Source organism: Gorilla gorilla, chromosome 2 (assembly GCF_029281585.2).
Source record: "Gorilla gorilla gorilla isolate KB3781 chromosome 2, NHGRI_mGorGor1-v2.1_pri, whole genome shotgun sequence".
Lineage (NCBI taxonomy): Eukaryota > Metazoa > Chordata > Mammalia > Primates > Hominidae > Gorilla > Gorilla gorilla.
The window spans coordinates 26,083,697-26,107,629 of record NC_086017.1 but is presented as its reverse complement, the minus strand read 5'-3'; the positions used below and the strand labels follow the sequence as shown (position 1 = coordinate 26,107,629).

The following is a 23,933-nucleotide window of genomic DNA, read 5'->3' as shown; positions in this document are numbered from 1 at the left end:
CCACATATTTATTTTACTCCAAAAGCTAGTTCATATAATTAGGACCTGTAATTGTGGCCCTTGTTATATGCTATTCTTTTGTTGGATAGGCAAAACATAGTGGAGAAACTATTTATTTTATCATTTGTACTGGCTCTTATACTTAATGGATCAAAAGATTCACAACTGAAACCTCAACTATCCATGTCCTAAGTTAAAACACATGGCAGGAAATGAAGTTTTCCATAAAACAACATTTATGCTTTTCCAGTGTTCAGTAAAATAACAACACATTTGCCAACTTTACCAGTACACATGTTTAATGCTTAGGCAGAGTCAGCATCTAAAAGGAAATTCCATCACACTTGTTTAAAAAGCTGGTTTATGTAGGATATTTTGATGTTACCGCTGGTGCAAAAGTCTCTGTACAGGAAATAGGTATTTCTTTGGAAACCTGGCTAGCTTTCCCTGTTCACTCCTGTTCATTCATTTTTCTGGCTTAAAAATTTAGGCAAAGCCATGACTAGAGATGACCTAAAACAAAAATGTAGGTATGGTTCAGAGAATTTCAGAATTGAAGGAAACTTTAGTCATTATCAAGAATCCTATGCCATTTTACACACAAAGACACCAAGACCCAGGGACATTATTTAAATGGTAGCAGAGTATCAATCTGATGTGTGGGAATCTGACTAGAAGCAGATTTTACTCAAGTGATTTACTAACAAAGGTAGACACAAAAGTCTCCGTCAACCACATAATTTTACTTCTTAAATGGCTTATGCTGGTTAACACTATGCCCTAGAATGACAAGTAAACTCACTTTACTCCTACCAAAGGCTAACCTGTCCACCTGGGCTGGTCTCCTCTCTGTCTTCTCAAGCCTTCCCTCCAGCAACTATCCTCTCTCCTGCATCACACCCTCTCTACCCTCCCCATCAGAACACACGAGCTCTAGGATCTCCCACCTCATGTAACATGTAACAACAACAACAGCAGCAAACACTTATAGACATCCTTACCATATGTCAGGCACTTTACATACATTCATTCACTCAGTCTTCACAACTCTAGAAAGCCAATATTATTATATCCCCATTTTACATATGAGAAAACTGAGGTCCCAGAGCCAGTAAGGGGCAAAGCAGATTTAAAACCAGGCACTTGTGGTCTTTGCTGCTTTTCAAAATACAACAAAACAAGCTTCTCCTTTAATCCAGCTTTCACCCCATTTCTCTGCTCCCATTCACATTACAACATTTCAAGAGTTACATATGGTCCTGTCTCCACTTTCTCATCTCCCATTCTCTCCTCAACACAATCTGATCAGGCTTTCACCCTCGGTAATGTACTAAAGCCAGTCATTCTGGTCACCCACTATCCACTTTGGTAAATCCAGTGATGACCTCTCAGCAGAATTCAGCACCGTTGGCTCCTCTCTCTTTCTTGAAATACTTTTCCCCCTGGCTCCAAGAACACTCTGCTGATCTCCTTCCTGTCTGGCTGGCCACTCCTTCTCCATCTCCTTTGCTGGCTCTTGCTCTTCTGCTTGGCCTCTTAACTGTTGACACATTCCTGGGCTGAGTCCTGAGTCCTCTTCCCTTACTCTCTACGTGGCCTCAACTTTTCATCTCTAGCAGTAAACTCTCATCTCACATGTCCAACAGCCTGTTTAATTTCCATCTCAAGTTTAACACAGCCAACAGGGAACTCTTTTTTTCTCCGGCACTGTGCTAGATACTATGATTACAGAGCTGCTAAACTGGGCCTTTCCCCAAGGAGCCTCCCTTTCTTTGTAGCCTTCAACTCACAGCAGAGTTAGTTACACACCCCTAGGGGCCAGAGGCCAGCTGCCAGGGCCGTCAGACTATACTTCCTTGGGAGTTTTTCTAAGAGCTGTAGTCCAGCCCCCCAGATCCCCTACAACTACCTCCAGGCAGTGAGTGCCTGAGGTTTTTCTCCACCTGCTCTGCTTTGTCACTGCTGACAGTGTGAAGCCAGGAGCGTCAAGCACTGCTCATCCCAGGCTGGATCATCTCTAAAAGGTTCTTTGACCATCAAGCTCTAATAACCAAAGCAAATTACAGGAATAACTGTTGAGAAACAGTGCATGTTGAAAAGATGCCCCCTACCTCAAATTGAAGTGACCACTCTACCACAATCTCCTTGACATGCATAGGTGATGACCAGTAGAGAATTGTAAAAGTTAGCCTTGGGACATAGTCCACTCTGCAGCTAAGCAGACCATCCCATTCAAACCCAAGCCTCATCAAGATCACAAGCAGATTATAAGCATTGGAAAATCAGCACCTGGAACTGTAGGATCCCCAAAGGCATCTGCCCCAGGGGCCCAGCCATTTATTAACTAACCACTCTGCCATCAGTATCTCCCCCCTTTCTCATGCCTAGTAACACATTGCTCAATTAAGCCTTGTCCGTCTAAACAGAGTGTCATATTCTGCTGTAACATAAAGGAAAGCTGATTTTATTATCAAAGATCTGAGTTCAAGGACTGAGTCCTTGTCCCTTGAACAAGTCCTTTAAACTTAGGACAACAATATAATTTATCATTCAAGACAGAATAATTTTGAGAGTGAAAGTGAGTGCTATTACACCAGGAACGAGAGGCATAAACCAGGACTATTTCAGGCAAATGAGGAAGCAGGGTCATCCTACCTAAATCTTTGATTCTTAATCCCCTCATCTGTGAAATAGAAATTAAAATCCCTACATGTCCCTCCCAGAATGGTTGTGAGAATCAAGTACCAATCTGTTGTATAATCTGGTGCTTTGTAAACAAAAAGGCAACATACACATAAGATACTGTAGGAAAAGACACAGCTTCTAAAAGCAAACTAGTACAACAGAAAAAGAATTAGAAAGATTTCCAAAATCAATTAGGTGCATAAAGTCTTCTGATCAGAGTCCCATTAAAATCTGAGGATAGGAGCTTATCTATCATTTTCAATGCTGTAACCCCAGGATCTGGCCCAGGGTCTGGCACATTTCCAAATGAACAAATGAATGCATATGAATTAGTAATTTAAGAAATTCTTTCACTGCCAAACTCTCCCAACAAACTGATGAACAGAGCATATATTGCTCAGTAGGCCAACAGTCTGTAGAGGCCAAGCACGGAATGACCCCCTCCAGTAAAATTTGTCTTGCCTGAACAATCTTTACTGCATTACAGTATTTCTATCTTTATCTCCTTGACATTTCTAGGGTTACTCAGACTGCTTATTCTTTTGATTCTTAAGAATAAAATGAATAAAACTTGAACACAAACATTCCAATGTAATTCAATTCAGAGTTCAGTTTCCTCCATCAGCACAATCTCAGACTACTTACAGTTACAGTCCCAAGTAAGAAGCATAAACATCATAAATGGTCATTCAGTAAACTTTCCAGAGGAAATACATGCCCAAAACCAAAAGAACATTTCTGGGTGAGTATTCCATTTCCTGTCGACTCCAAGAGTAGCAACACAGTCCTTTAGCCTAGGAATTCTGAGCTGGAGCTTCCTTTCGTCACTGAGAGACATGTCCTAGGCCCTGCTTCCTCTTTGTAAAATCCAGATGGCATCGTATCCTTAGGCTACCTCATGGACTTGAACTGAAGAGCAAATAACATGTGTAAAGTATACTCACTATACAAATTAAAGGCAAGAATGGAAGACGAGACTATAAGAAGCTGATCCAGTTCTGTTATGGCCAAACCTGAGGTGCCATTCATTTCAACGAGTCCAGGGTCCAGCCCCTACTCTATGGCTAGGAGCACCCTCTGGAGATTGGGGCAAGTTCCTAATGACCATATACTGCTGAGAAAGCCAGATACCATCTAGCTTTCTCCAGTTCCTCCCAACTCTTCGCAGTTCTCATTCTGTATGGGAGAAGAGGGGAAATTAGAAACAGAAGAGGAGGGCCAGGAGCTGTGGCTCATGCCTGTAATCCCAGCACTTTGGGAGGCCGAGGCGGGCAGATCATGAGGTCAGGAGTTCAAGACAAGCCTGGCCAACACAGTGAAACCCCATCTCTACTAAAAATACAAAAGAAAGTTAGCCGGGCATGGTGGCAGGCACCTGTAATCCCAGCTACTGGTGAGGCTGAGGCAGGAGAGTCACTTGAACCCGGGAGGCAGAGGTTGCAGTGAGCCAAGATCGCACCATTGCACTTTTAGCCTGGGCAACAAGAAACAGACTCTGTCTCAAAAAAAAAAAAAAAAAAAAAAGAAAGAAAAAGAAACAGAAGAGAAGAGATGCAACTAAAAATTTCCTGAAAGGTAGTACCATGATTGGATTTTCCTGTAATTTTCTGACTTGTGGGCACTAAAATTCTCAAGAGTTTGCATTAACTTTCTTTGTAGTTTACCTAAACTTGGCTCAAAATAACCCCCAAAAGTCCCAATAATTTTGTCCTATAAAATTCTGAAATGGAAGAAGGGCCGCCTTGCACCTTTTGCTGGCCCCGGGTCTCCCAGGACCTCATACAAGTGATACTCAGCTATACAGGACAGCGATTTACTCTACAAATCTCCAGGAACAAAAAAAATAAAGACCAGAAGCTGAGTTTTTACCCATTTCCTCTAAATGACAAAGAAACACTTGAAAAGTGGTAAAAAAAAAAAAAAAAAAGCAAGATTGATGGGTTTCTAGTAAATACCAGTTACTATGTAGTGACCATTTCACTCCTGACTCTCTTGACATCAGACGGGGGATTTGATATTTAAAACAAAGTACAGTTCCAACAACTTTTTCCTCTGCCTGAAGACAATCAAGTAAAAGATCCTTCTTAAAAAAAAAAAAAAAAAATTCACAGAAGAAACAATTGGAAGATGAGAAAAAAGTATGCCTAAAAGCCAAATCAGAAAAATCACTTGTATTAAATGAGGCAAAGAAAAATATAGTTAACACAGATGTGCTCCCTGAACACGCAATTACTTGATTCATCTGCCTTGGTGAAGCCACTGGCTTCTAAAACCAAGAAGCATACAAAATACTTGTTAACTCTTTTCTTTTTGAGACAGAGTCTTACTCTGTTGCCCAGGCTAGAGTGCAGTAGCGCAATCTTGGCTCACTGCAACCTCTGCCTCCCGGGTTCAAGTCAAAATACATGTTAACTCTTAAACTAGTTAAACAAGATTAACTAGGAAACCAGAATCTACCTTGGAAACATCAGTTAACTAAAATACGGATATAGGTGGTTTTCACACATCTTTTGAGTATCTAAATTTTACAACTATTACTTTGATAATTTCAAATTCAGAAGGTATTCAACAGTCTTTGGAAACCCAAGAAGTGCTTGAAATAACTACCAATCATCTTGCTAATCCAAACTTTACAAATATTCCATGAAAATCAGGTCAGCACAGGATAATTCATTCTTATTTAGCACAATTAATCAAACAGTTGAAGAATTAAACACAAATAAATAATCTATTATTGCCATTTTTCTAAACCCGTAGTTAATTCTTTTAAATCTGCCCAAAAAGAAACCAGGGAAATGGAAGACATAGACATTGAAGACTCCTTACATAAGGATGTAAACTATGGAAGATTCTTTTCTTTTCTTTTCTTTTTTAAAGAGACAGGGTCTTGCTCTGCCACACAGGCTGGAGTGCAGTGGCACCATAACAGCTTACGTTAGTAACCTTGAACTCCTGGGCTCAAGTGATCCTCCTGCCTCAGCCTCCTGAGTAGCCAGGACTACAAGCATACCACCATGTCCAGCTAATTTGTAACTTTTTGTAGAGACTGGGTCTTGCTATGTTGCCCAAGCTGGTCCTAAACTCCTGGTCTCAAGTGATCCTGTTTCAGCCTCCCAAAGTGCTGGGATTACAGACACGAGCCACTGCGCTTGACCACAAATTGAACATTCTTACTGCAGACAAGACACAACTAAAGAACATTTTTGGCAGAAAGTCTCTAAGCTACATTCTAAGATAACTCTTCCTGACCTACAAACAACAAACTACAGGTAGACTGAAGTCTTTGGAAGCTCTTATAAGACAGCCAAAGCAGGAAAACTGGCTATCTGAAGAAAATGTCAGATGATAAAAAACTGTTTTACAACAGGGGATGTCACTATGATACAGAGTAAAAAGGCTTTAAAGCTATGACTGTTTTATAAGCTTTCTCCAGCCAAATCAAACTTTATGTAAAGGGAACTTTTTCCTGTATAAAGTTCTGATCTTAAGGAACTATGAGAGTGCTCTAATGTTATCAACTGTATCCTGTTCTTAAAATGCTCATTTTTAGAAAAACTAGAGTTGTGCTGAAGAGAAAAAGTTTTATTAGTTGATAATTTTCCAAATTAAAGTTAAAATTCAGTGAATAAATGATACGATCCGGTCATAACATGAAAGAACAAGGGCATGCTCAAAAGAACCTGAAACAGACGTCAGGTTCAGCAATCAGTCCTGGTTTCACCACTGGCATATATGGCTTGGGCAAGTTACTTATCAAGACTGAAGCTCAGTCCCTAATCTATAAAATATTTACTAGATCTCTAATAGTCTGTTTCTTTATAGTTCTTTCCCTTTTTCTTAAGATAATTTTGTTAGAACAGGTTTTCCCTAAGATTAGATATACTTTCATAATACTAGAAGTTGGCTAGAATTTGACATTAACTATTGCATTATCCTCAGTATTTACTGAATTCTGTGTTGCCTGACCTTTTGGCTATAGTTATGTATCTGTTACATAAAGGAAAATACACCTTTTATAATTTTATTCCAGTGGAACCAAACTAAGGAACTGCCCCTTAGCCGAGTTCTCAGGTGAGGTACTTCAGACTTGAAAGAATATGTATATCAGTACTTTATATGTCACTAACCATCATAATACATAGTCATTTAAGCTTAACATACTGTAGTTATACAGTTATATTTATAAACCAAAAATTTTAATGAGGTTAATTTTAAATATATTTAAGTATATTTTAGAAATCATAGTTGATATCTTTTGTTTTTTTTTTTTTTAGTGATAGTACAGTGATTTATTGGAAGGGGGAAAGCACACACCCAACAAAAGGGAGTGTGAGCGTACTCAGAGAGAGACGTGCCATTAGCATCTATTTCTTAATAGGTGTAACCTTTAAAGTATGTGCCTGCCTCATTTGTAAACCACAGAATACTGAATACTGTACATTCCCACTTATGTATATTTTATTAAAATTAATAAGCAAGAAATTATAGATAAGTGGTGATAACCTTAGGGAGATAAAGGTCTTTTATTAGGAAACAGAAATGATGGTGATACAAATAAAAATACTGTTTATATCCACACAAATTTGAAAAATGTAAAAGACTTTGTGGTAACAATAAAAATGTGAGAAATAGATGTTTCCTTAGAATTGGCAGTCAACATAATTAAGTATGTTAATGCCTATGATGGATGCTGTGCAAGTTCCTATTAGTCCGATTCTTAGTCTTTTCATCTGTTAAAAAGAAAATACTGGCCAGGTGTGGTGGCTCATGCCTGTAATCCTAGCACTTTGGGAGGCCAAAGAGAAGGGATCACTTGAGGCCAGGAGTTCAAGACCAGCCTGGGCAACACAGCAAGACCATCTTTACAAAAAATTAAAAATTAGCTGGGCACAATAGTGTGCCTGTAGTCCTCGCTACTCAGGAGGCTTAGGCAGGAGGATCACTTGAGCTTGGGAGACAGAAGCTGCTGTGAGCCATGACTGTACCCCTGTACCCACTGCACTCCAGCCTGGGTGACAGAGCAAGACCCTGTCTCAGGAAAAAAAAAAAAAAAAAAAAAACAAGAAAATACTATTAACTATCTATCTATCTTACCTGTCTTAAAATATTATTATGTATCTTATGGCATAGTTTTGAGAATTCTGTAAGGTAAGAAACAAGTTTTTGGTCCTGGAAAACAGGAGGTGCTCAGTAAATATCAGTTGACGCTAAACAGTAAATAATATACTAGTTGTTTGTAAATGCTTGATGATTCTTTTTTGCTCATATTTCACTTAGTTTCTGCAGGCTATTAAAATTAATTGGTCTTGTAAAATAAAATTCTGAAATGAATACTCTAATTCAGGGACTAGCAAATTATTACCTGCAGGCCAAATCTGGGTGTTTGGTAAATGAAATTTGTTTACATACTGTCCATGGCTCTTTTCACATTATAAAATCAAAGATTAGAAGTTGTAATTAAGACAGCATGGCCCAAAAAATCTAAAGTATTTACTATCTGGCCTTCTAGGGAAAGATTTTCAACCTCTGCTCTAATTCCACCAGCCTCAAAATACAACAGGAAAGAACCTGTAAGATAAATCACTTTTTTTTTCATAATTTGCAAGGCCTTCATTTTATAAAAAGAAATCCTAACAAGTCTCACATTTACAAAATCAGCATTTTTGGTCACTTGAACAAACCAAAAAAATAGTATTTTCAGATTTATCATTGGAAAAAGTGTATTTCCCCACAAGCTCCTAAATCTACTATGCTAAACTAATTTTACAGACTTCTCAAAAAAAAAAAAAAAAAAAAAGAACTTTAAGCTGAATCAACAAATGCATTACCCTTAGTCCCAAAGTAACTTTCTGAAAGAAGTTAGCCTTAAAAGTAGGGCCTAAACAATATGCCTTTACATTAAAGTGTATCCTTCTATTAATAGATAAATTTAAATCAGACAATATAATTTCTGCCCATGTTTGTAGAAGTATATAATCCTTCTTTACATGAAATAGTTTTTTATTGTTAGCTTAAATAGACTTATAACACTAAGCTAAATATATCTGAGTAAGTGATAAACATTCAAAAAAGCAAAATCAAATATCCGATTTATGTTTTTAAACAAAAATGGGGTTACTCACTGAGGTAAAGGGTGAGGATCCTTTATTTCTCAGCCCTTGACACCCCTTCAGGTGGCAGACTAGCTTTCTATAGTCTGAATATGGTGGAAAAAATCTGTACATTAGAAGGGTAACAAGAGCTCGTCCACTTTCCTTTCTCAGATGTTAGTGCTTTCTCCCTTGATGAAATAAGTTGTTCTAAAGTAGGAATGAGAACAAGAACTTTGAGATGTGATGCAAAAAAAAAAAAAAGACCCCACATAAAAAAACAGAAAAAGGTAAGCTATTCATAAAATGTAGGCTTTAAAAGAAGTTCTAGTGCTAAAACATAACCCTAAACATCATACCTGTGAGGATGGCTCCCTCAGTTGCTGCTCTACTCGCTTCATCAAAAGGTAATCCATTCATTCCAAGTTTAAAGGGAAAAATTTGAGTATCTGTCATCTTTTCAAATCAGATATAAAATGTCCTGCTCAGAAAATTTCTAAATAGAAAAATAACAAACTTCCCAACTGTCCTTCAAAAGGACCAGACTCATCTAATGCTTTACCCATAAGCCAGTCATAACCACATGTAAACGATCTAGCTGGAAAAACCTGTCATACCCCAAAGATACAAACCTCCCGTCGAAGGACACTTGCAGTTCTCTCCAAGTGATCAGTTTTCCTTTTGGATTTCATTATGCTTTAATAGAAAGTAAAATTAGGTTATTACATATTATCCTCATAAAAATAATAAAATTAGTTTTTCCTGAAATATCATGGTTATCCTAAATACAGTGTAACATTACGGATCCTATAAAATGGCCAGTGAGTATCTGCCCATCTAACTAAAGTTTTGGCCGGGCATGGTGGCTCATGCCTGTAATCCCAGCACTTTGGGAGGCCGAGGCAGGCAGATCATCTGAGGTCAGGAGTACGAGACCAGCCTGGCCAACATGGAGAAACCCTTTCTCTACCAAAAATACAAAAATTAGCCAGGTGTGGTGGTGCATGCCTGTAATCCCAGCTACTCGGGAGACTAAGAGAGGAGAATCACTTGACTCCAGGAGGTGGAGGTTGCAGTGAGCTAAGATCGTGCCACTGCACTCCAGCCCAGGCGACAGAGCAAGACTCCATCTCAGACAAAAAAAACGGTTAACAACCTGACAGCATGCACATTGAAGCTAAGGTGTTACCTTTCCGGGAGTTTGATATGCCTCCCACAACCGTCAGCAGGTTGGGTCTCTTTGAAAATTAACTTCAAATGACATAGAAGTCTTAATGACTCACCTGGTTAGAGTAAGGTGGCGCAAAGTGCTGAGTGTCAATCTCAGTGAAGCAGCCTCAATACGGATGGCTCCAACAGAGAACCGCAACAACCCAGGAATCATAACAGCAGCACAGGCCATGGCGCTTTCTGGGCAAACAGAAAACTGAAATTTCAAATTGTTTTTTTTAAAAGTGGGGAAATATCAGACTATTTAAGAGGGTCAGTGAGGAAGAGTTTGGACTTCTGTTGGTGCTATTATGAGTCAAGTTACCAGCAAAGCAGCCAAGAGCCTAACTTCACCTTGACAAAATTTCTGCCACTATTTAGAGTTGACTCAAGGTATCTCTATAATTATGTATATAAGTATGTAATTTTTGGTGATATCAAATATTCATGTTCTCTATCACTTTCTAAAATCTCTGACCAAGTTCACATGACTAATCTTATGCTATTATAGAAGAGGGGAGATTTTATAACTTCCTGACAATTGTATTCTACCTAAGGAGTACTGCATAAGTCTTTTATATTTCTTGTTAAGTGTAAGAGGAAGATATACTTACAACGGTTCCCAAACAAGAAGCTTAAGGTTCCCAGATATTAAAAAATCAAAACAGAAAATAATAACACTATTCCTAATAGCCCAAACTGGAAACTATCCAAATGCCATTACTACAGGAGATAAGGTAACTGTGATACATTCACACAGTAAGATATACTATACAGCAATGAAAACAAACTGCAACTACATGCAGTAACACAGATGAATTACCACAAATAACATACTGAATGAAAGAAGCCAGACCCCAAAGAACAGATATTCTTTTATTCTAATCACATAAAGTATAAAAACAGAGAAAATGAATCCATGATGTCAGAAATCAAGTTAGCAATTTCCCTTGGGAGGTGGTAGTGACAATGTTGTTTCTTAATCTGGGTGCGGATTGCATGGGTATTTTCACTTTTTGTAAAAACTGATTAAGCTGTCCTCTTAGGATCTGTGTAGTTTTCTGTTTGTACTTGAACTTCAACAAAAAGTTAAACACACACACAGATTCTTCAACATTTCAAATTCTAAAAACTACCAGCCTATCAAGAAAAGCACTGATTAGGAGTCAGATGATATTTCTTTTTGGTTCCTTTTCCATCATTTTCCTATGTCAATTTTTAAACATTTCTTTGTCTAAAATGGCCACATTTAACATGTTACATTGCTCTATTTGTCCATCTTAGTTACCTTGAGAATAAATGAAAATGCATGTGAATACTTTTTTTTCTGAGCTTTTTGGGAGGCAGTATATAAATTAATTGTGATAAATTGCTGTTAGCAAAATATTCAAGCTAAGTGTTTACATTCCTACTCCATATTCATTAATTTGGTCCTTCATTCAACGAGTATCTATCAAGAGTCCACTATGTGGCAGGCACTGGCCTAAGCAATGGTGCTTTAGGCATGAAGAAAACAAAAACTCTCTTAGAAAGCTTGCATTCTAATAGATGAAGACAGAAAATAAATAAAAATAAATAAATCTGATGGTGATGTAAGTCATATGCAGTTTATTTGGTTATACCCAAATCATATGAAAAAGCTCACTGCTTCATAACTAGTCTTTAGATAAACGATATATGTCTTCTTGTCATAGCATGTTGCAGCATCACTGCGGGTAAGCATGCTACTTGCTATTTTTCTCTTTACTAAATGAAAAAAGCAGAAGGCCTCTTCAACCTCATTCAAGACCACTAAATGTAGTTTTTCTCCATTAAATGTTCTAAGTCAATAATGTTACCTTAATCCCTGAAAGAAAGAAGTTGAAACTTACCTTAGAAGTCCACGAGATTTTAGGAGTCATTAAGTATATGGTCAGCTGATTGACAGAATATTTTGGTCCTGCTATTACACTGAGACTTTTGGATGTACAGCAGTTGGAACATGGACAGCTTTTCCATGCATTAAAATTCTCACAAAGTTCCTGCAATGGCACAAACAACATATAACAATGTTTTGGGGAACTGATCAAAAGCACTATTACCTCTTAGCTGCCAAAGGAAAGGCTCATTAAAATCAGCAGGCATCACCTCACAACAAGCCCACTCTCAATTACCCCCTCTCCATCCATTCTTCCCTCCATGCTTCCATTTGTCTTTTTTGATTATTTATCTTACAGCTTATTTTGTTCATCTTCCTTGCCTGTCTTTAACACCTGCTACTTAGGATATCCACCCCAGGAAACAGCAGACCAAAGGCTAGAATGACACAGTTACATGTCATTTAAGGCCAAGTTCCCTGATAAAATTTAACCACTATATTGTTAAATATGGAAATACTGTTCTGTTCAATGTTTTAGACAACTATTGCTAAAATAAGTTGTCCTCACAATAGGATACATCATTTAATGATTATGCTGTTTGAATGGTCCCCTTCTCAACTGAACTGGAAAACAAATGTTAATTTTAAAAGCAGTTCTTCCCGGGCACAGTGGCTCATATCTGTAATCCCAGCATTTTGGGAAGATGAGGTGGGTAGATCGCCTGAGGTCAGGAGTTCGAGACCAGCCTGGCCAACATGGTGAAACCCCATCTCAACTAAAAATACAAAAAATTAGCTAGGTGTGGTGTCGGGCGCCTATAATCCCAGTTACTAGGGAGGCTGAGGCAGGAGAATCGCTTGAACCCGGGAGGTGGAGGTTGTAGTGAGCCAAGATCATGCCATTACACTCCAGCCTGGGCGACAAGAGCGAAACTCAGTCTCAAAAAAAAAAAAAAAAGGAGTTCTCTTTAAAATCCTAAGATTTTATTTTGTAAAAGTAACCATGACCAAGAGTGCCACCTACTGGTAAATAAAGGACATTTTTATAAAATTCTGTTTAAAGTGCTTTCCAAAGCTTTATGCCAGTCCTTTAAATAAAATATAAAAAATTTAAAACCTACTAATTTTTTGAAATATGTCCGGCGGTTTCATACTGTAAGCATTTAATCAACCACAGCAGATCAATACATATCAAGTTATTTCTAAAACCATATAAAGTAGACCATCCCATCAATGTCTGTATCCTCACAGGCCTTCCCTTACCAAAAAATCTTAATTAACTTTATTTCTGAAATGCAGAAAAGTATAATAAGTGCTAAATAAAACTGACACCCATTAAATATGTAGTAAAACAAACTTCTGCAAGCAACAGATTAAATTTAACATTTAAGATTAATTACATGGTTTCAGTTCAACAGGTATACTCAGTTCATTCAACAACTACAGGGGTGCCAGGCACTATTTTAGGCCTCGGAGATATAATAAAGAACCAGACACAAGGCCCTTGCCATCATGAAGCTTTTATTACAGTTCCAGAGACAGATAGTAGTAAACAAATAATTAACAAGATAATTATAGATTATGATGAGTATGATAAAGGGAGTAAGAGTGATGGGGTAGGTGGGGGAAATATCAAGAAAGACATCTCTCCAGTGATGACACCTTGGCTGAGATCTGAATGATGAGGAAAAGGCGGCCAAGCAAATGTTAAAGGCAGACAACTCTGGCAGAAGGACTAGCAAGAGCAAAGGTCCCAACACAGAAATAAGCCCGGCATGTTAGAGGAACCAAGGCCAGTGTGACTGGAGAGCAGTAAGCTGGTAAGAGTGAAATGAGATGAAGTCCAGCAGTCTATAGTAAGGGTAAGAATTTTATCCTAAGGGTAATGGGAAGCAACTGAAAAGTCTGAATCAATCAGGAGAAGGACAAGACCTAATTTATATTTTTAAAGGACTGCTCAAGTTGCTGTGGGAAGGATAATAGAGGGAGAGGGGCAGGAGTGGAAGCAGGAAATCCAGTTAAAAGACTTTGGTCTAAGATTATAATAAGGTAACAGCTACAGAGATGGCAGAAGTAGATGAACATGACATATATTTTGGAATCAGAGCCCCAAAACTTGCTGATACATTAGGCAGGGTGTGAGAGGACATTGACAGAGAAAAGCCAAGAATGCCTCAATAAGCATAAATGCACTGAAATTAAGTAAGTTCAAAGAACAATCATGACATCTGTCAATTTGGAATCTTAAGTGTCACTGAGGAAGAAAAAGGGCTCCTCTTGCTCCAACAGGCAAAGAAACCTTAGTGGTAAACAAGTAGTATATACAGAGTATTTGACCGGAAATCAGCGGAACTGGGCTCAGGTGTGACTCCTTCCTGCTTTTTAATCTTCAGCAAGTCTCCTCTTGCCATTTTAACACTACCCACGCCACCTCACTGGATTACTGAGAGGAATAAATAAAATGTCTACCAAAGTACCTGGCAAGCAAGAGTGTTACTAAAATCAATCCTAATACATTGACCCCTTCTCTTCCTTGTCAAACAACCTAGAGAGGTGGAGGTTTGGTATTGCCAATAAACAACTCCCTCTGGCCTGATATACAACAGCACTCATCAAATATAGTTTACATTATACAATTATGAGCTACTTCTTTTTTTTTTTTTTTTTTTTGAGACAGCGTCTAGCTCTGTCGCCCAGGCTGGAGTGCAGTGGCGTGATCTCAGCTCACTGCAACCTCTGCCTTCCAGGTTCAAGAGATTCTCCTGCTTCAGCCTCCTGAGTGGCTGGGATTACAGGCACACCACCACACCTGGCTAATTTTTGTATTTTTAGTAAAGACGGGGTTTCATCATGTTGGTCAGGCTGGTCTCGTATTCCTGACCTCGTAATCCGCCCTTTTAGGAATAAATGTAAAGTTTAGTAGTCATTGTAATGTTTTCTTCAAAAGTGCACAGGGATATATTATGTATATGTGTTACGTAAATGTAAACTAAATATGTTATATATCATTGCTGAACCAAGTAAAGCTCATAATTTCCGTGCAAAAGTGGAATATTACATCTAAAAAGGATCTTATATCATCTCTACTCCAATCCTTTCTTAGAAGAGGAAATAAGGCCCAAAGAATGTAAATATCCAGTTGCCAGAGGTAATCAACAACTCAAGATTCCGATCCCAGATCTTCTCTCGAAAGTGCTTTTTCACTACAATGCATTTCTTCTCTACTAAGATATTAAAATGCCTAGTAAGTAAGACCCAATGTAATCGGTTTTACCAAAACAGGCACTAGCACTGCTTTCAAGACAAAAATGCCTTTTATCTGCATTTCGCTTCAAGGCATACATAGGCCTCACACTGATAAACCTGCCTACTGACACCATTTCTTTCACAACGAAAAAACTGGTACTCACATAAGTAATTTGTTCCTGGGCTTTGGAGACAGACAAGCTCTTCATTATTTCCCAGGTGTATGATTTTAGTCAAGATGCCCAACTCTCTGTACCTCGGTTTAAAGATTAATAAAATGGAATAACATGTGAACTCCTAGAGTTGACAATTCCACTTAGTGCAACAGCTGGCACATAACTTCCCAATAATAAAAGGTGATGTTATTACTATTACTACAAATCATCGTAGTTAATAATGTTATAAGCCTGGCAAACAGAAGACTAGAACTCAATCCCTGCCTTCCAGGGCTTGGTCCTTTCAGCAACACAATTTAGGGTATTTTAAGACGTCTGGGGTGAGGAAGAAGCGGAATGTACCTGCAGCCAGGAATTAACAAGCTGACCGTCGCTCTGGGCTCAAGGTCACTCGGTGAAGCGAAATTCTACGGGAACTGTTCGTCCGTCACCAGGAAGGGAGGTCGAGGAGGCTAAGCTGCTCTCGCCTCCCCACCCCGCCTTTCCCGAGGGCCGGGAGGATGCTACCTAGCACCTGCTGCAGCCTTCAGCGGGCTATTTAAGGCGTTAAAGCAGACGATAAGAAGCAGGGAAACTTTCCCCGCTGGCACCTAGCTTGCAGACCCGGCCACGTTTAGTTGCAGACGCCTGGGATACTCCGCGGTCCCAGACGTGACGTAGCAGCGCGGGCGAGCCCCACATTCTATTGGTCGCTGCCGCCCAATAGGAGGAGCGGTGCGCGACCCCGCTGAGCAAGCTTTCAGTCTTCCCAGTGTCTCCGCCCCTAGTTCAGCCATCTCCATGGTGACCGCTACCGGTTATCCATTTGGCCGCGCAGGGCGGAGTTGCGTCATTGCCTATGCGCCGGAAGGGCTAGTCCTTGCCCGGCGCGACCTGATGATGCCGAGCCCAGGCCGGTTCCGGCGAAGTTAAACTTTCGGAGCTGGCCTCAGACTGCTGGGGCGTTACCCGTTCGGCCACCCCCGCTGACCATGGCAGTGTTTCATGACGAGGTGGAAATCGAGGACTTCCAATATGACGAGGACTCGGAGACGTATTTCTATCCCTGCCCATGTGGAGATAACTTCTCCATCACCAAGGTAACTTCAGGGTCCCGCCCGGCGGTTCACCCAAGCAAGCGCAGTTTGGTTCCGCCCTGTTCCTTCCATCATTGGGTAGCCTTTGCTGCGCTGTGTCACCCACGCCCTCTTTCCCGTTGCTGAATCTTCCTCCTCCCGCGTGCCCCCACCCCAACTAATGCCCTGAGCTCTCTCGGTAGGCACGCAGTTCTGGCCTTAGATTAGGTCAGGGAGAGGGTGGCGGAGAGCCTCTGTCTCTCTGCCCGATCCCTGCCTTAGAGTCCCAACCTGGGATATTTCTGTCGAGGAGGGGACTCGTTTTTTGTTTCCCAGGGCTTTTGGGGCGACCGAAGCTCGCCTAACCTTCCTAGGTGTTTCCCCTAAGTGACGCTTCTAGGGGAAAATGATGTCGGCATTTCTCGCTGAAGGCCCTGGGGTTCTCACCCACCTTGGGGGGAAGGCAGCCACCAAGAGACTTGCATCTAGGGGTGGGATAGGTTTGGGGGAGGAGATGGCGAAGAGAAGCTATCCTGACCACATGGTGTTTGATTTCGTTGTAGGAAGATTTGGAGAATGGGGAAGACGTGGCAACGTGTCCTAGCTGCTCTCTCATTATAAAAGTGATTTATGACAAAGTAAGGGATATAATTTTAAAACGCGGGAAGGGTATTGTAAGTCAGTGGCAAGGACTTAGATCAGCTTGTCAGTGATGAGTGCAGGAGAATGTTTCATTGTGCTAGGTAAAGTGCAGTATTTTTTTAGGCAGGTTTTAAACACCATTGATAAACAGCCGAATAGTAAATTAAAACGTTTAAAGTTCAGATTACGTAATTTATTTTAGCTTTAGAGATAAATCTAGCTTTAGTGAAAATTATTATTTATTAAATAGAAAGTATATAGATTATTTTAGTGGACAATTTTTTATATTTCTCTTCTATTTAATATGTAATTAAAATTGTTTAGAGCTGCTAGGCTTACTTTGAAGGGAACAATTGTATGGTATTTCATGCTGGCTTATACACAGAATTCTGCATTATCTTGTTTGAGATATAATTCCTAGGTGCAGCTTTACAATTTCATTTTAGTCTTTAGTTGCCCTATTATCTTTCACCCAAGGATGTTGACAATAGAAAAAAAAATGTTATTACTGCCCACTCCTACCCAAAGTTTTGTTCAGTACTTGGAATGGAATCTAAGGTAAGGACCTTAACACTCTCAAGGATGAAGTCCAAAATGAATATAGGGAAAGTGGGGATGAGGCACAGAGCCTCATGAGAGAAGCGGGCTATAATTTAGACTATAATTTAGAAATATAATGATTCATTCTTGTATTAAAATGTGCTCTGCAACAGAAAGCAAACGGTAAGGAAGATCAGGAGTGCTGGTCTGGGAGGAAGTTGCAGTTTTCCATAGGGTGATCATGGCAGGCCTTACTGAGAAAGGCCTTAATAGGTAAAGATTTGAAGGAGGTGAGGGAGTGAGCCATGTACCATTGAGGGTATGAGGTAAGAGAGTCGAGCAAAGGATCGTTCAGTGAAGGGGACCTAAGACAGGAACATGCCTGATTTTATCAAGGAACAAAAAGGAGGCCAGTGTGACCAGAGCAGAGCAGGATGAGAGTAGCGTGAGAAGAAGTTGTGGATCACTTTAAGGACTTAGGCTCTTGTTGTGAGTGATATAGGGAACTGTTGGGGGATTTTTGAACATAGGAGTGCTATGATCCAACTTAAGTTTTTAAAAAAATGATTCTGGCTGCTATGTTCAGAGTAGCCTATAGAGAGCAAGCATAGAAACAGGAAAACCAGTTAGGAGGCTAGTACACTAATTAAAGAAGGAGATGGGTGGCTTGGACCTGGTTACAGCAATGGAAATAATGAGAAGTACTTAGATTCTGGATACGCTTTGAATAACTGATTGGATATAGGGTGTGAAGGAGTGAGACAAGGATGATTTCAATATTTGTGACCTTAATAACTGGGAGGATGGAGTTACTGTCAATTGAGGGAATGTAACTATAGGTATAGGGGTTGAAATTGTACATACTAAGTTTGAGAGGTTTGTCATCCAAGTTGAGCTGTTGAGAAGGCAATTGGATATGCATGTCTGGAGTTCATGAGAGAGATTGGCTAGCAATGTCAATTTGGGAGTTATCAGTAACAGATAGCATTTAGAGCCATGAGATTGGATGAGACCACCAGCTCTGTGAATGTAGAGATGGATAAAATACAGGACTGAGCCTTAAGGCACTACAGTATTAAAAAGTCAGGGAGGGAAGTGAGGAATCACCAAAGCTGATGGTAAAGGAGAAACCACTGAGAAAGGAGGAAAATCAGCAGTGTCAAATCCTGGAAACCAGATGAGAAAGGATTGAGGAAGTGGTGATCCTTGTCACGTGACACTGATAGGACACAATCGAGAATTAACCATTAGCTTTAGCAACACTGAGTTCATCTGTGATGGAGATGAGAGCAGTTTCCATGGAGTAACAGGAACAGCGCATGAGTGAAGAAACCAATGGGCAGAATACTGGTTGGAGAGAATGAGAGAACAGAAGGCAGTGAGTATAGGCATTTCTTTTAAGGAGTTTGCTGCAAAGGAGAGCACAGACATGGGACAGTAACCAGTGGTGATAGAGGATCAAGAGAGGGTTTAAGGTGGTAGAAATTCAGCCTTCATTAGTGAATATAGACACGGAAAGTTAGATTTAACCAGGTTTAAGGTTTTCCCAAGTGAATAGTAAGGAGTGAGAGAACAGTGGTTATAACCGACCATGGAGTTTGAACTAGGTGAAGAGAACATGAAGGGAGTGAGGGGCAGTGAAAGGGTGGAAGGATGAATATGGTGGAGGTCCAGAGGGGTTGGAATATGGCATCCAGGGTGGATAAATGACAGCAACAGAGAAGAATAGCAAGGCGGTAGTCTCAAGACATAAGATTCTAAACTGATGGGTTTTAGACAGGAAAGGAGAATGGAGGCAAAAAGGAGGAACTAGCCCCACTTCCAATCCCTCTGGTACTAGGACTCTGAGAACACAGAGCCTCCACTAGATGGGCGTGTAGGGGAAACTGTCCTTAAGAATATGACTTCATCTCAACCTCAGCACTATTGACATTTTAGGCCTGATAATTCTTTGTGTTCAGAGATACCCCGTGCATTATAGGATGTCTAGCAGGATCCCTGGCCTCTACCTATTAGATGCCAATAGCAATCCTCAGTTGTTTCAATTCAAACTGTTTCCAGATATTACCAGTGCTCTTGGGGATAAAAGGACATTTTGAGAAAGAGGTTGAGAATATGAAGCATTGTGCTAACAATGGACCATGAATTCCAAAGGGCACAGTGAAAGGGTTCCACATATTGGTCAACAGAGTAGCAGGGACAGAGTAGGGGCTGATCCTTTGGGAATCAGATTGCTGGAGGTGAGGGATAACCTTGGAAGCAGAGATTTTTTGTGGTAACTGACATAAGCCAGGATAAAAGATCAGAGATTGAACTTCATTTACAAAGTAGCTAACATAGCAGATTATCCATGTTGGGAACCACATAAAGACCTGTCCCTTTTAGTTAGAAGAAGTAATTACTTTGAAGAGGACTGGTATTTGAATGACCAAATATTAAAGTGGAGAAGTTTTAGTGTAAGTAGTAATTAATACAGAAATTTAAAATATGTGGCATGTCTTTATGTGATTTCTGAGAAGTGGTTGCTCTGAACTGAAGATAGGGATGTTTGTTTATAAGGTGCTTTGTATTAAATAATGAATTCAGATCAAAAAACTGATACATGTTTAAGATTCTAATTCTGATGCTGTCATTGGCTCTTTGAACAAGGATGAAATGATAATAGCAAACGAAAAACAAAATTAACAGTGCTGGATTGATTCTGTAACAAAATGAAGGTTTAATATTAATGTATTTGTGACACGGAAATTCATTGGTTAATGTAATTTCTCACTCTGTCTTAGGATCAGTTTGTGTGTGGAGAAACAGTCCCAGCCCCTTCAGCCAACAAAGAATTAGTTAAATGCTGAAGAAGCCTTCAGGAATCCAAATCCTGAACAGCTGGAAATGAGCCCAGATAGAAATATCGAATGCAAAGCTACTGGCTTCACGGAGACAACCATTTATGATTTGCTGTTCTGTGATAGTGTGGATTCTTTCTATCAACTGCTGATATCATCTTCAGGAAGCAAGTCCATAACATGACATATCTGGATTTTGTGCTTAGAACCTTAAATTGGAAGCATTCTTAATTATGCATCTAAATTTAAAAGAAGATAATTTCAAAACAGTGCTTTCTTTCCCTTGGTTTCATCATGTTCATATCTTAAACCAAATTACTTCGGTATCTGACAACAGCATCATCTACCTCAGTCATTAGGATTTCTTAATAAAAAAGAGATTGTATTTTTGACTTGGTTATTAAGATGATTAAAATTAGCCCTTCCTTTGAAATATGACATCAGCTTTGCTGTTCTAAATTTAAAATTAGTTGCTTCATCAGTACCACACTTCCAGTTTCTATACCAAGCCAGTCTCCTCAGTTTTCCCATTAGAATGGACATGTTCTGTTCAGCATGTCATTTCTGTAATGCTTCATGCAGAGAGTTTGGTCATAGTATTAAAGAGAAAATACAGTGAGGTCACAATGTCTCCAGAGCTAAAAGTTAGTGAACAAGAAAGAAAGTCCAAAATGAAGTGATGAAAGAATGAGGACTTTTCTTATATTCTGCATATTCCTTGGAAGTCAGGACAAGATGAAAAGAAAAACATCCAAAAGAAGTGAAATTGGTGACAGAATGAGAGGAGCAAAGCATACCAGTGTAGTAAATGGAATGTTTGAATGACTTTGCCAGGTCAGAGCAAGTAATATTTCTGTATCTGAGTTTTTGTTTGTTTTTTGATAAGGCTAATGAAATTGCATTCCAGATAGGGGTTAATGTCAAATTTCCATGGCTGGTAGCTGTGCTTTTGGCATATCACAGTGTTGTGTCACTACTACAAGGTAAAGCATCTACAGCGGAGAATGAGCTTGAAAATGAGAGACCTATTGTGAATAAATATGCCCATGAGAGCATATTTAATAAGCCTCTATAACATGCAGCCAAACCAGACATTCACTCCTGCAGAGAAATGTTGCCCTGGAGAAAAAGAAATGTATAAAGATAGGCTATCACCCTTCTTTTGCTGCAGTACTAAGAATAGCAAGAAATTAGAATCATTTACATTGGAAATTTGAAAATTCCCTTTATATACACAACTTTACTGTGTATAAATAAAAAATATTAATGCAGTGATGTCTGTCAGGTTGTTTTAGGAATGGCTCCTGCAATTAGAAAAATAGCTTGCTAGAATGTAAATGTTCTGTTACTTATTGGTAAATGTACTGCACACATTCATTGGAGGTTAAAACAAGTGAGTAGCCTTTTTTACCTGCCAGCAGCGTGGCTGTGTGCAGCCACTAGGCTGAGACAATAAATTACCAAAAATTATAATGTACCAAGCTGAAAATGCTCGGTACATTATGTGGCATATTCTGGATGTGATGAGAAATCTCATTGCCATTTGGGACACTGACATCCCAGAAGTAATCCACAACTGCTTTGCAAAAGCAAAGTGACTGCTCAGATGAACAGAGCAGAGTACTCACTCACTATGGTGGCATCAGCTGCAAAGCGAAATGAACTGTCCCGTGATCATGTTGATGGTTTTCTAGATACTGCCAACATGTTAGCTCTTTCTGATGCTGATGAGTTTCAAACACGAACAGACGCCCTTGATGGGGGTTTGCTAAGAACATAGAAGAACAGGAAGAAAAGTTGCCAGGTTCACACATCCCAGGAAAAAAGCATAAAAAGCATTAGCAGTCAGTGACTGATGATAATGCTGCAATAATGGGAATGGTTTTATTTCTAAATCAAATCATTTATTGCTTTGTTTCTAAAGCAATTGAGTCACTAAGTTTGTGAACTGTAAGAGAACACATCAAGATTGAATCCTGTGTTAAGCAGAAGGTAAAACCAGAGCCAGGCGCAGTGGCTCGTGCCTGTAATCCCAGCTACTCAGGAAGCTAAGGCAGGAGGATCGTGAGGCCAGGAGTTCAAGACTAGCCTGGGCAACATAGAAAGACCCTGTCTCTAAAAAATTTTCTTTTAATTAGCAAGGTGTGGGGCCTTGAGCAAATTGCTTGGGCCCAGGAGTTTGAGGCTGTGGTGAGCTGTGATCACACCACTGCGTTCCAGCCTGTGTGACAGGGCAAGACCTCATGCCTAAAAAATAAAGAGAAAGCAGAGTAAAACTGGACTCTGAGATACGACTAAAGTTCTGTGTGATACGTGTGCCTTATTTAGCTCAAGACATTTCTGGAGCACCTATAAAAACTGACTTGTAATCCAGGCTATGTCTCTTTTTAGCTTCCTAATCTTTGGCAAGGCCATTGGATTCTTCAGCTGTACAATTAGGAGACTCGATCAGGTGATTTCCTTTCTCAGCTGTCAGGCTTGGTAGCTTGTAGGAACTGAAATTGCAATTAAAACCTTTATAAACTCAAACTAAATCATGAATTACAGAAAAAGTCCATTCTTCCAAAACTTGATGTTACCACACTTACAAGTTTAAAATATGAAGTCGACTGTTGAAAGGATTCTGCATATATTCTAGTGTGCACATTCAGAAACATTTTTCTTGGAAAAAGTACCCAACATTTTTTATAACTGCACATATTAATTTATTGCCAGAATAAATTGCATTGCATGCTAAATAAAGTCAGATAATTCAAATCCATTTGCTTTTATGTAGTTTTTCTTCTAAATGTCAACATTTTGAATTAAAATGTTTATGATTTTATATGAGGTAGAAATCTTAACTGCTTTGGGGTATTGTTAATAGACTTTTTGTTATGGACAGTAGTTTTTAAATAAGGAAATTGCCAATTTCTACAGTTTGGGCTCTGGATTTCTATTGTTATTTGGGAAAAAAATAACTGAGTCAAGTGGTAGTAAGACAAAGTTGACATTCTTAGATGAGTAACTCAGTTTATTACAAGGAAAGAAGACTGATTGTTTAAGGCTGACGATCAATTCTTGGAGTGGTTTCAGAGCCCAGCTCTGGTCAGAAGACAATTTGAATCTTAGTTCCTCCACTGTGATCTCCGAGAAGTTACTTAATAATTATCTTCTGGTTTGTGAAATGTAGATCATAGTACCTCTTTGACAGGGTTGCTGTGTGAACCCATTCATTCTGCAATTAGAAAAATAGCTGTCATGTGCTATGCACTAGGCAAAGAAGTACCTGTCACATGCTAGGCACTAGGTGAAGAAGAATTGGTTTCTACATTTGGAAACTTAGTGGAACTAGAAGAGACAGAAGCAAGATTACAGATGAGTTAGAGCCCCCAAGGAAACAAACCAGGTGATGTGGGAGAGAGTAACTGGGTCAGGTGACTTTTTAAGGGAGTCTGAGCTCTGGCACTTTTTCTAAGACCTGAAGGATGAGAAGGAAACAGCCTTGTGAAAATGATTAAATGAGCTAGTATCTATAAAATATGACAGCTAATGCCTGTCGTGCAAAAAATGGTTAACTATTCTAACTCCAAAAGGAATTAAACATTGTTTTG

General features: G+C 39.4%; 2 protein-coding genes and 1 pseudogene across 8 annotated transcripts in view; 2 read left to right on the top strand and 1 right to left on the bottom strand.

Moving 5' to 3' along the window:
• Positions 1–15,545, bottom strand: part of OXNAD1 (oxidoreductase NAD binding domain containing 1) — an 87,251-nt gene extending 71,706 nt beyond the window's left edge. For 2 of the 6 annotated variants that reach the window (XM_055381127.2, XM_055381128.2), the window contains exons 1-4: positions 15,252–15,545; positions 11,855–12,004; positions 10,058–10,200; positions 9,407–9,470 (exon numbers count right to left, since the gene is read on the bottom strand). In XM_055381127.2, the coding sequence (XP_055237102.1) occupies positions 9,407–9,470; positions 10,058–10,200; positions 11,855–12,004; positions 15,252–15,296 (402 nt within the window). In that variant the 5' untranslated portion in view covers positions 15,297–15,545. Of the gene's footprint in view, positions 1–8,807; positions 8,985–9,133; positions 9,170–9,406; positions 9,471–10,057; positions 10,201–11,854; positions 12,005–15,251 lie in introns of those variants that run through there. The other 4 variants (XM_055381126.2, XM_055381132.2, XM_004033697.4 and 1 more) reach the window with 4 other exon arrangements.
• Positions 5,091–6,096, top strand: LOC109026055 (THAP domain-containing protein 5-like; annotated as a pseudogene).
• Positions 15,546–16,083: 538 nt separating the features above from the next.
• Positions 16,084–23,101, top strand: DPH3 (diphthamide biosynthesis 3). Of its 2 annotated transcripts, XM_004033700.5 has the most exons (3): positions 16,084–16,342; positions 16,882–16,956; positions 20,284–23,101. In XM_004033700.5, exons 1-3 carry the CDS (start codon positions 16,235–16,237, stop codon positions 20,347–20,349), a joined length of 249 nt encoding a protein of 82 aa, XP_004033748.1. In that variant the 5' UTR covers positions 16,084–16,234; the 3' UTR covers positions 20,350–23,101. The 2 variants fall into 2 exon arrangements, with proteins under 2 accessions (XP_004033748.1, XP_004033749.1); XM_004033701.5 differs by lacking the exon at positions 16,882–16,956 and having other exon boundaries at positions 16,098–16,342.
• The last annotated feature ends 832 nt before the right edge of the window (positions 23,102–23,933 follow it).